The sequence below is a fragment of the Chrysemys picta genome, chromosome 2, assembly GCF_011386835.1.
Source record: "Chrysemys picta bellii isolate R12L10 chromosome 2, ASM1138683v2, whole genome shotgun sequence".
Classification (NCBI taxonomy): Eukaryota; Metazoa; Chordata; order Testudines; family Emydidae; genus Chrysemys; species Chrysemys picta.
In genome coordinates this window covers 203,209,633-203,225,530 of record NC_088792.1, presented here as the reverse complement: position 1 = coordinate 203,225,530, position 15,898 = coordinate 203,209,633, and the positions used below count along the sequence as shown (strand labels likewise).

Genomic DNA, 15,898 nt, shown 5'->3' with positions numbered 1-15,898 from the left:
TACGAGGAATCAACCAGTTCATGATGAAGTTGAAGTTCGGCATGGTCTCCCTGAGCATGATCATACCTTCCCTGGATCCGTGAGACTGCCTTCGATATGAAAGATGCGTACTTTCACGTAGCCATTCGTCAGGTGCACAGACGTTTCCTGAGGTTTGTAGTCAACCACAAACACTATCAATTCATTGTGCTCCCACTCAGTCTCTCGACAGCCCCCCTAGTGTTCACCCAAGTGCATGTCGGTTGTCGCAGCCTTTCTCTGCAAGAGGAAGGTGCAGGTGTGTCCCTACCTTGACGACTGCCTGCTGTGGGGGTGCTCCAGGGTGCAGGTGGAGTCCCAGGTCCGGTTAGTCAGAGATTCCTTCGAGAGACTAGGACTCCTGCTCAACATGAACAAGCCGATGCTGTCACCGGTCCAAAGAATAGAATTAATCGGGGCAATGCTGGACTCGGTACAGGCAAAGAATTTCTGCCGGAGTCCCGATTCCAAGCAATGACAGACGTCATCCTGACTCTCAGGTGATATCTCACCACAACAGCAAGGGGATGCCTGAGCCTCCTCGGACACATGGCAGCCTGCACCTGCATCATCAGGCATGGCCAGACTGAGGCTCAGGCCACTCCAGGCATGGCTCGCCTCAACTTATCGCCCAGGTTGAGACAGCTTGGACTCAGTAGAGACAGTGCCGGAGCGAGTTCTAGAATTCCTCCACTGGTGGCTAGATCCTCGGATGGTCCACGAAGGAGTTCCATTCAGCACCCCTCAATCCTCTATGACCCTCATGGATGCATCGGGGGGGGGGCCCATCTAGGAGACCTACAGATGCAGGGTTGGTGGTTGCAGGCCTAGCTCTCGCTCCACATCAACATCGAGGAGCTCATAGCTGTGCGAGTAGCCTGCCAGACCTTCCAATCCAGAATGCAGGGCCAGTGCATGGTGGTGATGACTGACAACACCACTGCCATGTTTTACATAAACAATCAGGACGGAGCTCGCTCCTCCCCTCTCTGTCGGGAAGCTCTCCAGCTGTGGGATTTTTGTATAGCCCACTCCATTCATCTGGAGGTGTCCTATCTCCCTGGAGTTCGGAACGAGCTTGCAGACCACCTTGGCAGGTCGTTTCGCAACCACGAGTGGTCCATCCGTCTGGACGTCATACATTCCGTCTTCCAAAGGTGGGGGTTTCCCTGGGTAGAGCTATCTATTAGGAGCAACAGGAAGAGTGCAACATTCTGCTCTTTCCAAAAAACAGTCTGGGCTCCATCTTGAACTCGTTCATGCTACCCTGGGGAGACACCCTCATATATGGGTCCCACTCATCCACAAGGTGCTGCTTAAGATTCGCAGAGACAAGGCAGAGGTAATTCTGCTGGCCTCAGCATGGCCACGCCAACATTGGTACACCATGCTCCTGGAGCTGTTGGTGGACACCCCGGTCACACTGCCGCTATACCCCAATCTGATCACACAGGGCCACAGTCAGGCCTCCTTCACCCAGACCTCCAGTCCCTCCATCTCATGGATTGGAAGCTTTATGGTTAAACCCAATGGAGCTCCAATGCTCAGATTCGGTGAGGGAGGTGCTGCTTGATAGCAGGAAACCTTCCACCAGGGTCACTTACCTAGCTAAGTGGAAAAGGTTCTCAGGCAGGTGTGAACAGCAGCGCGCATCTCCACTTCAGGCATCTCTACCACTCATCCTGGAGTATCTACTGCATCTAAATCACCAGGGATTGGCAGGATCATTCATCAGAGTGCATTTCGCAGACATCACGGCGTTCCACCCGGGAGAGTTGAGATGCTCTGTATTCACCAACCCTATGGTAGGACATTTCCTGAAGGGCTTGGAAAGGCTATATCCACAGTCCCGACCGCCGCTACTTGCTTGGGATCTCAATCTGGTCCTCTCCAGACTAATGGGGCCCCCATTCGAGCCACTGGTGATATGCTCTCTTCTGTATCTCTAGTGGAATGTGGCTTTCCTGGTCACCATCACATCAGCCAGGAGGGTGTCTGAGTTAAAAGCGCTAACCTCCGACCCCCCCCTACACATAAGGACAAAGTACAACTCAGGCCTCACCCAGCGTTCCTGCCCAACGTGGTATCTCAATTCCACATTGGCCAAAACATCTTTCTGCCAGGCTTCTATCCAAGCCGCATGCTAATGCACAGGAGCAGAGGCTTCACTCACTAGATGTCCGGCTTGCGCTAGCATTCTACATCAAGTGCATGAAGCCTTTCAGGAAATCAACCAACTGTTTGTATCAGTCACAGAATAGATGAAAGTGCTTTCGGTCTCCTCACAACACATTTCTTCCTGAATCACGGCCTGCATCCATACCTGCTATGAGCTGGTTAAGGTCCCACCCCAGCTATTACGGCCCACTCTACACGAGCTCCAGCCTCATCAGCCACCTTCCTGGCCCAGGTGCCCATCCTGGAGATCTGCAGAGCGGCAACCTGGTCTTCCATGCACATGTGTACCACTCCCTATGCCATCACCCAGCATCTAGAGAGGACGCAGCTTTCGGCAGAGCGGTTCTCCGATCAGCGATTCCTTAACTCCGACCCCACCTCCGGGGAGAGCTTGGGAGTCACCTGATTGGAATCGATATGAGCAAGCACTCGAAGAAGAAAAAATGGTTACTCACCTTCTCGTAACTATTCTTCGAGATGTGGTGTTCACATCCATTCCAATACCCACCCACTTTCCCCTCTGTCGGAGTAGCTGGCAAGAAGGGGGTCGGGTCGGCAGGGTCATATATTGAGGGAGCTCCCCAGCCAACCCAGTGGGAGCTGATAAGGGAAAAAGTTTCCGATGACCGTGCATGCAGCACGTGCACACCTGATTGGAATGGACATGAACAACACATCTTGAAGAACAACAGTTACGAGAAGGTGAGTAACCATTTTTTCCTCTCCACACCTCCTTCCCACCTGTCTTCCCTATCCTTCTGCAGGGATCCTGTGACGTTGCAGTCTATATGATTTTATAAAAATATGCTAATAAGTGAATATAATGTAACTGGAATGTGCTTCATGCAAAAGGTCTCTTGTAAGGTATCATTACAAAGCTTATAATCTACTGAGTGTGGTCATCCTATTTGTATAAATGTATCACTCTTGTATCTAAAACTAGAAATATGAAATATAATTCTGAGGGCCTATTGTAATTATGCAAAGTGTGGGCAATTAATGGTGGTGGAATCTTGATGGCTCCCATCAACCAGGACAATTGACTGTGTATGGCTCTGTTTGCAGGCAGGCCTTCCTGTGAGTCAGGCTGGGAGGAATGAAGGCTTGGGGTCTTACAGTGACATGTGATCATGTCACCTGAACTGGAATCCATCTTTAACCTGGTGCTTTTCCAGTGAGGAGGGGGTGGGAACCCAGAGCGACAAAGGATTCCCGCCTTATGCAAGAGATATAAGTGGGTGGAACAGAACAAAGGGGCAGCCATCATGAGGAATCCCCTAGCTACTACCTGAGCTGGAACAAGGGCTGTACCAGGGGAAAGGATTGTGCCCAGACTAGGAAGGTGTCCAGTCTGAGACAAGAAACTTATTGAAACATCTCTAAGAGTGAGATTTTACCTGTATTCAGTTGTATTACTATATTAGGTTTAGATTTGCATGTTTTATTTTATTTTACTTGGTAATTCACTTTGTTCTGTCTGTCACTACATTGAACCACTTAAATCCTACTTTCTATATTTAATAAAATCACTTTTTACTTATTAATTAACCCAGAGTATGTATTAATACCTGGGGGGTGGGGGCAAACAACTGTGCATATCTCTCTATCAGTGTTATAGAGGGCGAACAATTTATGAGTTTACCTTGTATAAGCTTTATACAGGGTAAAATGGATTTATTTGGGTTTTAGACCCCATTGGGAGTTGGGCACCTGAGTGTTAAAGACAAGAACACTTCTGTAAGCTGCTTTCAGTTAAGTCTGCAGCTGTGGGGCAAGTAATTCAGACCCTGGGTCGGTGTTGGAGCAGACAGGCATGTCTGGCTCAGAAAGACAGGGTGCTGGGGTCCCGAGCTGGCAGGGGCAAAAGTAGTCTTGGCACCTCATTTGGCAGTTCCCAAGGGGGTTTCTGTGATCCAACCCCTCCCAGATCCCTCTCACGAGAAACTGTTTATCGAGCAGGTCAGCTCTCTGTAGAAGTAGGGAGCAGTGGAGGAAGTTTTGCAGGAACACCGGTGCCACAGCTTTTACTCCTGGTACTTCCTGATACTGAAATCCAAGGGTGAGATGAGACCCATTCTCGACCTTTGCAGCTTCAAGAAATTCATCAAGTACATGAGATTCTGCATGGTTGCTCTATTAACTGTTCTTCCCACACGGTCTCAGAATGATTGGTTCACTGCTCTGGACTTTCAGTATGCTGACTTTCATGTGGCAATTCTGTCGAGCCACAGGAATTTTCTGCATTTTGTGTTAGGAGAATGCCACTTTCAGCATATGGTTCTCCCGTTTGGCCTCTCTTCTGCCTCCTGAGTCTTCACCAAATGCATGGCGGTGATCAGGGCTAAGGCTGAGAGTTTGTCATGGAGGTCACAGAGGTCATGGATTCCGTGACTTTTTGGGATCTCTATGACTTCTGCAGCAGCTGGTACGGCTGGCCTGGAAGCCGCTTGAGGAGCTCGGGCTACCCCTGGGCCAGCCGCACCAGCTGCTCCTGTGGCAGTCTCGGGCCACTGCCCCTTGCTTCCCCCCAGCAGCAGCAGCAGCAGCAGCAGCAGGAGTTTGGGTGTGTTGGGGGCTGAGGGCTTAAGGTGGGGGTTGCGCGTGGAGATATTAGTTGAGGGAGGGGCATGTCGCTGCTTCTGGGGAGCCGTGAGGAGCTGGGTAGGGAGCCTGCCAGCCTCGCCAACCCCTCCCCCAGCACCTGCGGGGGTCCCAAGCTCTGTGCTGCTGCCTACTCCTCTCCTCCCACCTCCTGCACCAGCAGGAGTCGCGGGCCTCCACCCCCAGAGCATCCGTGGCACCCCCGGGCCACCCCCACCCCAAGATGTAGTCAGGGGTATATAGAACAAGTCATGGACAGGTCACGAGCCGTGATTTTTTGTTTACTGTCCGTGACCTGTCCATGACTTTTACTAAAAATACCTGTGACTAAAATGTAGCCTTAATCATGGCATATCTCAGGAGGAAGGGAATCCACATCTTCCTGTACCTCAACAATTGGTTGCTGAAAGGTGGCTCCGGAGGGAAGGTTCTCATCCATGTTGACACAATTTTGCCTTTGCTCGACTGTCTGGGACTCATTTTAAACACCGTAAAGTCAACCTTGGCTCCCACTCAACAAATCAAGTTCATTGGGACCCTGTTAGATTCCATGAGGTTGAGGGCGTTTCTGCTGACGGACTACTTCCAGGCAATTCAACAGCTCTGCCTCGGTCTGCAGTCTCAGCCAACTACAACAACAATTTGCGAGTGTCGGAGCCTGTTGGGCCACAGGTCTGCTTGCACGCAGTTGGCCCAGTTTGCCAGGTGGCTTAGGATGGTTTACCTCCCTGCTCTGCATTCCCTGGACAGGTTGGTTCATCTTTCTCCACCAGTCCTGGATTCCCTGTGCTGGTGGGAGTCCCCACACAATGTGTGCCAAGGAATCCCTGTCACTCAACTCTCTCTGACCAAGTCAGTGGTTATCGATTCTTCCCTTCTGAGTTGGTGGGTGCATCTGGACTCCTTATGGGTGAAGGGCCTGTGGTTGGAACAGGAAACCTCACTCCATATCAACATGTTGGAACTTTAGGCCATCCACAATGCATGTTGTGTCTTCTGGGATCGCGTTAGACATTCAGTGGTTCACATACTCACCGATAATACAACCACTATGTATTATGTGAACAAGCATTCCAGGTTACTCTTTCTGGGCAATCAACCTGTGGCAATTTTGCATTGAAGAAGACATCACTCTGGTAGCAGTCCATTTTCTGGCAGTGCAAAATCATCTCGCGGACCATCTCAGCAGGGTTTTCTCCTTGAGCCACAACTGAAGGAGAGCATTCTCTGGGTCGTCTTCACAATATGGGGCATCCCTGTGATTGATCTGTTTGTGATGAGGGAAAACAAAGTATTGCCTATTCTGCTCTGGGGGGGCGAGAGACTCAGTCCAGGCTCCTTCTCCAACACCTTCCACTACAGCTGGCCATCAGCTCTTCTGTATGCTTTTCCCCCCATTTCGATCATTCTGCTGGTCATTCTCAACCTTAATGTGGATCAGGCCAAGATCATCCTTACTGAACCAGCATGACCAAGACAGTTTCTCAGACCTCCTTGCTCTGTTGGCTCAGCCTTCCATACTGCTTCCTCTCCATCCTAACCTGCTCACTCGGGACCATAGCCGCACCCTCCATCCTGCAGTCCGTTTCCTGCACCTTATGGTGTGGCTGTTACATGGCTGAATGAAGGGGAGGAACAGTGCTTGGCAGCTGTCCAACAAGTCTTACTCAGCAGTAGGAAGTCCCCAACTAGGACGGCCTACTTAATGAAGTGGAAGAGATTCTCTGTGTGGTCCTTGGCCCGCGGAACTCAGCCAACAGGTACTTCCATCCAGAACATCTTGGAGTACCTGTTATGTCTTCAGAAATCGGCCCTTGTGCTCAGTTTGTGAGAGTGCATTTGGCAGTGATATCAGTGTTCCATCTCCCAATTGAAGGGAAGTCAGTTTTTTCCAGTGCCACGGTGATGAGATTTCTGAAGGGGCTTCTTTGCTTACATCCTCCAGTCTCAGAACTGGTTCCCTTGTGCGACCTTAACACAGTTCTAGCGGCGCTGATGGGCTTTCCATTCAAGGCCCTTGCATCCTGTCTGCTGCCTCTCTTGTCTCAGAAAACCATCTTCCTGATAGCCATTACTTTGGCAAGAAGGGTGTGAGTTGCAGGCCTCATGGCTGAGCTGCCTTACACTCAGTTCTCCAAGGACAAGGTAACGCTGCGACCACACCCAAAGTTTTTATCCAAGGTGTTCTCTGTTTCATCTGAATCAGGCAGTGTATTTACCCGCATTTTTCCCTAAGCCGCACTCTTCCCCAGAAGAACAGCGCCTCCATACTCTGAATGTCAGGTGATGTCTAGCCTTTTATCTTGATAGGACTAAACCATTTTGTATTTCACCTCGCTGTTTGTGTTGTAGGCAGACTGCATGAAGGGGCAAGCAGTCTCTGCGCAGACTATTTCTAGATGGATAACATCCTGTATCAAGCGACAAAGAGTCCCGTGGCACCTTATAGACTAACAGACGTATTGGAGCATAAGCTTTCGTGGGTGAATACCCACTTTGTCAGATGCATGTAGTGGAAATTTCCAGAGGCAGGTATAAATATGCAGGCAAGAATCAGTCTAGAAATAATGAGGTTAGTTCAATCAGGGAGGATGAGGCCCTCTATTAGCAGTTGAGGTGTGAACACCAAGGGAAGAGAAACTGCTTTTGTAGTTGGCTAGCCTGTATCAAGGCTGTGTATGAGATAGCTTTGGCTACGCCTTCTCAGTGGATATGTGCCCACTCCATGAGAGTGCAAACAAAGTTGATAGAGTTCCTCAGTGACATTTCCATACTGGACATTTGCAGGGCGGCCACGTGGTCGTCCATATATACATTTACAGACCACTATGCTATTACAACATCTTTCGGAGCAGATGAAGGCCTCAGAAGGGCAATCCTGCGATCCCTATTGCACACAAAAGACTCCGAGCCCTGCCTCTGGATTGGGGTGCTACTCACAAGTCACCTAAGTGGAATGCACATCTCCATCTACTCAAAGAAGAAGAAACGGATAGTTACTGTAACTGTGGTTCCTTTGAGATGTGATGCAGGCGGTTATTCCATGACTCACCTTCTGTCCCCCCTGCATTGGCATCTCCTCCCAGGGGCTTTCAGTGCGAAGGAACTGAGGGGTTTGGAGTGACCCCACCTCATATAGCCAAGGGAGAGGCCACAGCCACGAGTGCTGCCCTTCTACGTAGGGATTTCCCTACCCCCTCCCGAATGCCTCCATCCCCCTCTAGTGGTCAACTAGTTACTGCAGTGTTGCCAATTTAATCGTTTCCCAACCTCCACTGTAAATTCAAACACCCTCTCTAATTTCAATTCCTGGGGAAGACAGCCTCTATGGGTACTGCTAGGCAAAAATCTCTGGCTCCAGCTTGCTGGGCACACACCTAACTGGAATACATGTCTGCATCACCTCTCGAAGAACCAGTTACAGTAAGTAACTGTTTCCTTCTTTTCTCCACTTACCTCCTTGGGAAAGTTCAACCAATATACTTCCTGAGGGTTGAAGCAGCCAGTAAAGTGTGGTTGCCTAATCCCTCAATATATGGATAGGTGCCAGAAATGTCTCTCCTGTCCCTTTCCATTAGAGCTGGTGTATGTACTTGGCTGAGGTGTTGATCTGTTGCACTCCTGTGGTTCAGTTCAGCAAGAGTCTGTATCCTCTGTTGGGGGAAGGAGACTAAACTAAAGCTGGGAATAACTGGGTTTAGCAAATCCAGTCACGGACAGGCCCTGTAAACAAAAAGAATCCCAGAAAACTAGGATGTACGGTCACCCAACTCGCATGACTATAGCTGCTTAACCTCAGGCTTTTGGTCTGACATTCGACCCCTTGGCACTGCCTCCAAATTCTCAACCCTTTCTGCTGTACCATAAACTGTGGCCCTTATGCCCTTCTCCCGGTGCGCCAGCTTCACTTCAAGATTATTTTCCTGATTAAAATGATTTTTCTCCTCAACCTGTGGAACTCCAAGGAAACCAGGTTCATTTAACTTGGAATTACATTGGAAAAGAGTGTCAATTTGTTAAAATTTCCCTAATTGTTTTATATCAAAAGCACCAGAATGAAAGGCTGGCCCTCTCTCAAATGTCTTTTCACAACTTGGAACGTAGTCGTTTCCATGCAGTTAAGCTGGAACCATCCACTGCCATAAGGAAGAAATGTTGCAACGCCAGGAAATATCAACCTAGGTACAGTCCCACTTGCTCCCCTCCCCCCTGACTGCTCCATCTCAGTGCTTCACAAATATTAGTGAATTTATACTCTTCACACCTCTATAAGGTGAGCGAAGGGGTGGTATCCTTGTGACAAAGATAGGGAAACAAAAGCACCGAGAGACTGACTTCTGCTAGGTCACACAATAATTTGTGGCAGAGCCAGGAACAGAATAGTGTGTCTGGGTCCCAGCCAGTGCCTTGACCATAGGATCAACCTTTCTTCTCTAAACGATTTTATAGCTATAAAGCTGTCTCATATACTGTTTGTATGTCTGTGCGTACATGTATGTTTACATACCACAAATGTGGCTGTGATTGTGGAGCCATGTGATAAATAGAGGAGCTGTGAGTACCGCACTGTTCTGAATTTTACCACACACATCTGACTGCTTCAATTTTCCTCTGTCCATCTTCCCCCCAGAGCTGCTGACATTTCAAACTTCTGAGCAACTTCAAGGTCACTAATTTTTTTTGGGAGCAATCTGCCGGAGAAATGGTTCCTCCTTTCTCACCAAAAGTGGAATTGTCTTTCCTGAAATATCTCCTCCCTAAGATTCTCTTCAGTTGTGGAAAGGTTTCAGGTCCAGTATGATCCTGCAGGGATAGAAACAGGAGCTGTAGGCCTCTGGAAAAGGAAGATTCCTAGCATTCCAATGTGGGACACAGCATCTGCTTTTACCTATGTACGATGCTGAGAGAGCAGACCTTAAAGTCAAGGTAGTTTAGGTACAGAAAACCTAATCAGATGATATTTGTAGCTCCCTCTGAGCCATATGTGTTTGGCAATTAAGGCACCTGGATTTATAGTCAGAATGAGGCAACAAAATGGTCCTAATAATTTTTTTCTTAAGTAATTGTAAAATAGTTTTTCTGTAACATGGTATATGCAGAATATATGATGGTCTGATGTAAAAATATTGGCATTGACTTGGTGTATTGTGGTATTGAGTGGTACTCATTTGGGATCACTCGCATAACTTGTGGCTTCAGCATTCATGAGTAAAGTGAGCATTCCTAATTTATGCTGATAAAACCTTTATACTATGCCATGGCGCATGTGTGTGTACATATACCTTTTTAAAGTTATCCATTTTATGACTTTTAAAAACCCATAGAAATGACTGATAAATTGTCTGCATGGACTGTCAGCTTAAGTGTTTCAGTACTTTGGAGAGGGAGCTGGAGAAGGGATTTCTTTTAGGTATTTTATAGAAGTTTGATTTAAGTGACCTGCCTAGCTTCACATAGGAACTTTGTGGTAGAGGCAGGGACAGAATCCAGTTCTCCAGGGCAGAATTCAACTGCCTTAACCACGAGACCATCCTTTCCCTTCTTAAAGTCCCCAGCCTCATTCACTACACATCTTTTAGTTTCTGCAAGAAATGAATCGGGGTCCTACAGGTCCTTCACTATAAAATCCTGATTCATTCCCAGAGCATGCTCCATCATGTGCACTGAATGAAGCAGGGGTCCTGTGGGGGAAAAATAGTTTGTGATTGTATAATTAAAGACTGTATCATAATGCACGCACACAAAGGCTCCGAATTAAGGATACACGAGCTTTTCACATAATTCATGGATCATCTTTAAATCTATAGCTAGATATTTAGCACCTATTTAATTATTTTTAAAAATAAATGTTTGTTATTCTCTTCATATTAAGCAATGAGCTCTGGTGTTTCTCTGTGTAGCATGGAGGAATGTTGGGGGGGAGGGGCTCACGGTCGGGCCTAGCCAGACCCCATGAGGGGGCAGGGAGGGAGCACCATCCAGCTTTACTTTGGCCCACCCCAGCTGCATCTGTGGCCCTTGTTCCGCTCCCGGCCCAGGCTGTGGTCCTTGCTCTTGGCCACTGGCCCCCAACCCCCGCTCTCAGCCGCTGGCACCCGATTTCCAGCCACAGCCCCCAGCCCGGCTGCAACTCTGTTCCTGGCCAGGGGGTGGGGCCCGCAGACACATTTTATTACTGGTGGTGGAGGAGGGGACACAAGAAGAAAAGTTAGGGGACCACTGGTGTAGTGTGTGGTGGTAGGACTTCATTAGAGAATTAACATAAGGCAAGATGTTACCACTAGATGGCAATATTTTCTTATGCCTAGCCACTATTTTCTTTGCGAGAGCTTAATTTCTTTCAGTGAGTTCTAAATTACCTAATGAACTCCTTAAAGATACTGGTATGAAGACATTACAAGATCAATTGATTAAATCTTTAAGATAACTTTAAAGTCGCAATACATGTGATAAAACTTTGGGGTCTGTATTTGATTTTTGAAGCAAAATAGTTGGTATGTGGAGTTTCATGGAACAGAGGTATCATGGTGGCTTATTAACACATTTACTTACTGGAAAATATGACTGACTCTAGTAATATATATTACTATGCAGTTAATCAAATGAAACTAATGCAAATTTACTGTTTTATTGCTTGCCTCCTATAGTCTCCAAAATATTAGTGCTTGTGGCTGAGAGGGAAAAAAAAATCTATTTGGGAATATGTTTAGGATTTTGAGAAATAAGTGAAATGTCTAGAGACATTTAATATATCCATTTTATTCTCTTTCTGGAATTTGTCTAACCTGTGATACATATGGCCTGATGCCATACCTCTTAGACAAATCTATTGAATTCCAGTCAGTTTGCTTATATAGAGCATCTCAAAGTGTAAATTTGTGCTGCCATTACTTAGCAAACCCTTCAAGATGAAAGCCTTTAATTTATTTAATGAAGAAAATATTCTCCTGTGCAGTTTTCGCTCTCATTTTCCAGTAGAAATTCTTTTAAATTGCAAAGACTTAACTAGAGCTGGGCAAAGTTTTTTCCACACTAATTTATTTTTGGGGGGTGGAGGAGATGCAGATTCAGTGACACCACAATGTTTCAGAAATTGGTCTTGCTTTTGCTCACTTGTTTCAACCGGAAAAAAATTCTGAAAAAAGCTTAATGTTTTGTTTCAGTGTTTGTGAAACATTTCATTTTTTTTGTTTGAAAGGACTTTTCGTTTCATTTTTGTTTTAACTTTATACAAAAAAAAAAAATTAAAAACATTAAAAAGTTGTCAAAATTGAAACAACACATTTTGTTTGATCCAAAATGAATTTCTACTTTTTAATTTGCCAAAATAATTTGAGCTCATAAATAGAGTTCATTTATGAAAATATTTTGTTTCTATTGAAACCACACACCCTTTGTACTGACACAGCTGTTCTGACTGGATGACTGTACAATCCTCTGAGGCCAACAGTATCATTCCTTGTTGTGTGCTTCCAGCATATATTTCAGTCCATTTTATCAAAAGAATCCAAAGAGTTTTAGTTTGAAACTTAAATAATGATACCTGTGTTCATCAGAACTCTTTCTAACCTCAGCTGAAGCAAAAATACTATTTACTAGATAATAAAATTGGTTTTTCTGCAGCTAAGTTATTAGATAAAGGGTTTCAGTCTAGCTTGGGTGTAATTTACCAAGAGACTTTTTATTCTTTACCGGTAGAAAGGAGACAAAACACAGCCATTACAGATAAGATACTGAGGAATTCTTAGTTCTTTTATTTCAATCAGTATTTTAACAAGTGCTCAAAAGTTCCCTGGCAGTTTAATCTGGAACACTAAATTGGGAAGAAAAATATTTTCTATAACTTTACAAAAATAAAATTATATTTTTTTAAAATCCTGGGCTTTAAGCTAATACACTCCAACATTGGCAAGGATGACGTTACATCTCAAAATATGGACTCCTGTCATGTTCTGACCTACAACAGCAGGCACAATGTGTAAACTGTAGTGAAACATACAAGGAGTCTTACTTCTGATCACTTTTTTTCCTTTGTTCCCTTTTGTGCTTTGAGAGAAGTTAGTTTTTAAAAATGATTTGCACAACAGCTTCTTTCTCTTGCTGGTTATATTCTGGGTTTTTTATTTCGGGTGCAATAACTTCTGGGCCGGAATGTAACAATGTTGCTACAGAACTCCAGTGTCAAGTTGCACGGTTGCGGAAAACCCCCCTGCTTTATCCTTTCACTTCTTAAAAACATTTGAACCTATATGATATAAATTACTCCATTCACAGGTCCTCCATTGCTGAGTCTTAACACCTTAGGCTGACAGGCTATGGAGCCATGTCACACAAACTATAGATTGAAATATATTTGTATTGTGCCATAGGTGTACGTGGTGCTATCCAACTTAAATGAGTTTGATGAAATTAAAGGATCAATAACTTGTGCAATTCTCAGCTAATGCATTTGCATATGTGACCTAACTGCATACATCTTGTAGAGAATAAAGACTGCATATTTTACTCGTAATTTTGAAGATTTGTTCCTATCTCAGCCATGTAATACTGAAGACAAGCAAACATTGAGCCTGAAACTCAACGTGACCCTGTGTAGGGGCTTCTGTACTGAAAGGAAGGGTGGGAGTGCTCTGTATTTGTGAAACCCCATTCCCTCTGATGAAATTTGCTCCATCTTTTCAAATTTTCTGCTGTTTCTCTGCTCTCTAAGTTGAAAGGAGGAAGACCTGATTTGACCCATGGATGATGTGTGTGCTGCTAGAATCCCTTCTTTACTTCGTACCTACTGCCACTTTACAATTCTTACTCTTCTTTAGCAGAGGGTTTTTTTTTTTTTTTTAAATGATTTGTGTTATGGCCCCAGCCCCTTCATTATTTTGTCCACTCCTAATAAAATGAAATTCAAGGCAGGAACATTGCACAGAGAGGGTATAAGGGGTAGTGAGTACAACAACATGGAGCAATCCACTAATACTTCTGCAACTTACATATACTGTGCATAGGGTTACCATATTTTAGTTTTAAAAAAGGAGGACACTCCACGGGGCCCCGGCCCCGCCCCAACTCCGCCCCTTCCCCAATGTCCCCACCCCAACTGTGCCCCCTCCCCTGAACGCTCCGCCCCCTCTCCTGCTTCCCGTGAATCAAATGTTTGCGGGAAGCCTGAAACAGGGAGGCAGCAGATAAGCTGGGGCTGGGGCGGGGTGCAGCGCGGCCCAGTCTGGCCCCCCTGGCCGAGCGGCTCCCTCCGGCGGCCGGCCGGCCCAGGCCAAGAGGCTCTGGCCCCGGCGTCTCCCGCTCAGCTCGGCTTGGGCCCTGGCCCCCAGCTGAGCGTCCCCATCCCCGGCCAGCACCCCCGGCCGAGCACCGCCGTCCCTGTCCCGGCCGAGCACCCCCATCCCCATCCCCAACCCGTCCCCGGCCAAGCACCGCCGGTGCCGTCCCCGTCCCGTCCTCGTCCCTGGCCCCGGCCCCCGGCCGAGCACCGCCGGCCCCGGCCCTTGGCCGAGCACCTCCAGCCCCCGGCCGAGCACCGCCGGCCCCGGCCCCGCACCGCCGGGCCCTCCCTCCCTATTTTCCCGGACATGTCCGACTTTTTGGGATTTCCTCCCGGACGGGGACTTGAGGCCCAAAAAGCCGGACATGTCCGGGAAAATCCGGACGTATGGTAACCCTAACTGTGCATACAAATGTTTTCTCTATCTGATTTTAAAGGGAGGGGGAAGGGGGTTATTGTAACTAGTTAGTAGATACAACGGGAGGCCTGAAGCAATTGCATACCTAATGTAACTGAATGAGAAAAATACTTACATCCCACTAAACCTTTGGTTGTTTTTACAAGTTAATTATATGTAAAAATAGCTTAAATTACTTTGAATGTTACTTAATTAGAGATAATTTTCCATTTAGCTTCTGACAGGAGGATAGTTTGTATATTTTTTTTCTTTTGTGTAAAACCTGTAAGATTGTATTTAGATAGATCCTTGTGGGGTTTCTTTATATGTACATATCTACAGCAGAGTCCTAAAGAATAAGACAAAAGCCATTATCACAGTATTAACACAATACTATACAGAGTGATTCCTGACAGTTAAATTCTGATGAGAAACTAAGTGCTAGGGGGGAAATGAACCACAACAGCAACATGGCAGAGCCAACTGAAGCAGGATCTTTAGGTTTACCCTAGTAGTTAAAAAAAGCCAAGTAAGTCTGCAGTCGTAAAGTGCAATTACGGTTGTGCAGTCACGTCAGGCCAGGGATCAGACTGGACGAAGTTCAAAGCAAAAACATCAAACGAGTGCCGTTGATGATTCAAGGAGGGGAAAAAAATAAGGAAAAGAACAACAGTTCTCAGGCATTCCAGTGCATCAAGAAAATAAATGTCCTTTTCTTTCTGAAAAGAAAAACTCTCAGTCATATGGAATCCTGGTTTTGTAGTCATGAAAAATAGTTTTTTCCTTTCAACTGAGAATGTTCCAATGTGACATAGTACAAATAAACAGCATCAGGGTAAGGACAAATACATTGGAGTCCTTTTCTGGTGCCCTGCTGCTATAGCGGCCTATTTTGTTCTCCTCTGGTGACTCTTCAGGTCTCGGTGCTGATGAAGCACACTGAACTAATGGCATCTGATAAGAAGTGGCTCTCTTCTCTGGTCTGTCTGGACTGGACCCATCACTAGGCCTCTGGCCGTTATACAGTAAGTAGCTACCTCTGGCATCCTGCTCCATTTTGAAGATTTCATACTCTGTGTGTGGTAGGCGAATCCCCAAAGCAACACAGCCATTAGTGTGAGTAACATCCTGTTGTACTCCAACTTGCCACGATCCCTCTGCTCCGCACTCATTCCCATTAAAGACATTCAGTAGAGAGGCTGTAGCTATATCCATGGGGGTGACTTTCATGTGATTTACTGCAAAGGAAGAAGAGAAAGCTAAATATCTCTGAGGGACAAAGCAAAAGTGAAGGCGACAGTCGTCTTATTAGCCCTGAATTCAGAGTTGCAACAAAGGGCTTGATTCTCCTCAGTTGGTTGGTTTCGATATAAAGATAGAGGAAGGAGGATATAATAAAACTTTACTCAGATTTTAATTAATATTAG

At 46.3% G+C, this 15,898-nt stretch overlaps 1 protein-coding gene across 1 annotated transcript in view; it reads right to left on the bottom strand.

Moving 5' to 3' along the window:
* Positions 1 to 14,767: 14,767 nt before the first annotated feature.
* Positions 14,768 to 15,898, bottom strand: part of APCDD1 (APC down-regulated 1) — a 36,579-nt gene continuing 35,448 nt past the window's right edge. The window contains exon 5 of the mRNA XM_005282659.5: positions 14,768 to 15,709. Within this exon, the coding sequence (XP_005282716.1) occupies positions 15,258 to 15,709 (452 nt within the window). The 3' untranslated portion in view covers positions 14,768 to 15,257. The remainder of the gene's footprint in view (positions 15,710 to 15,898) is intronic.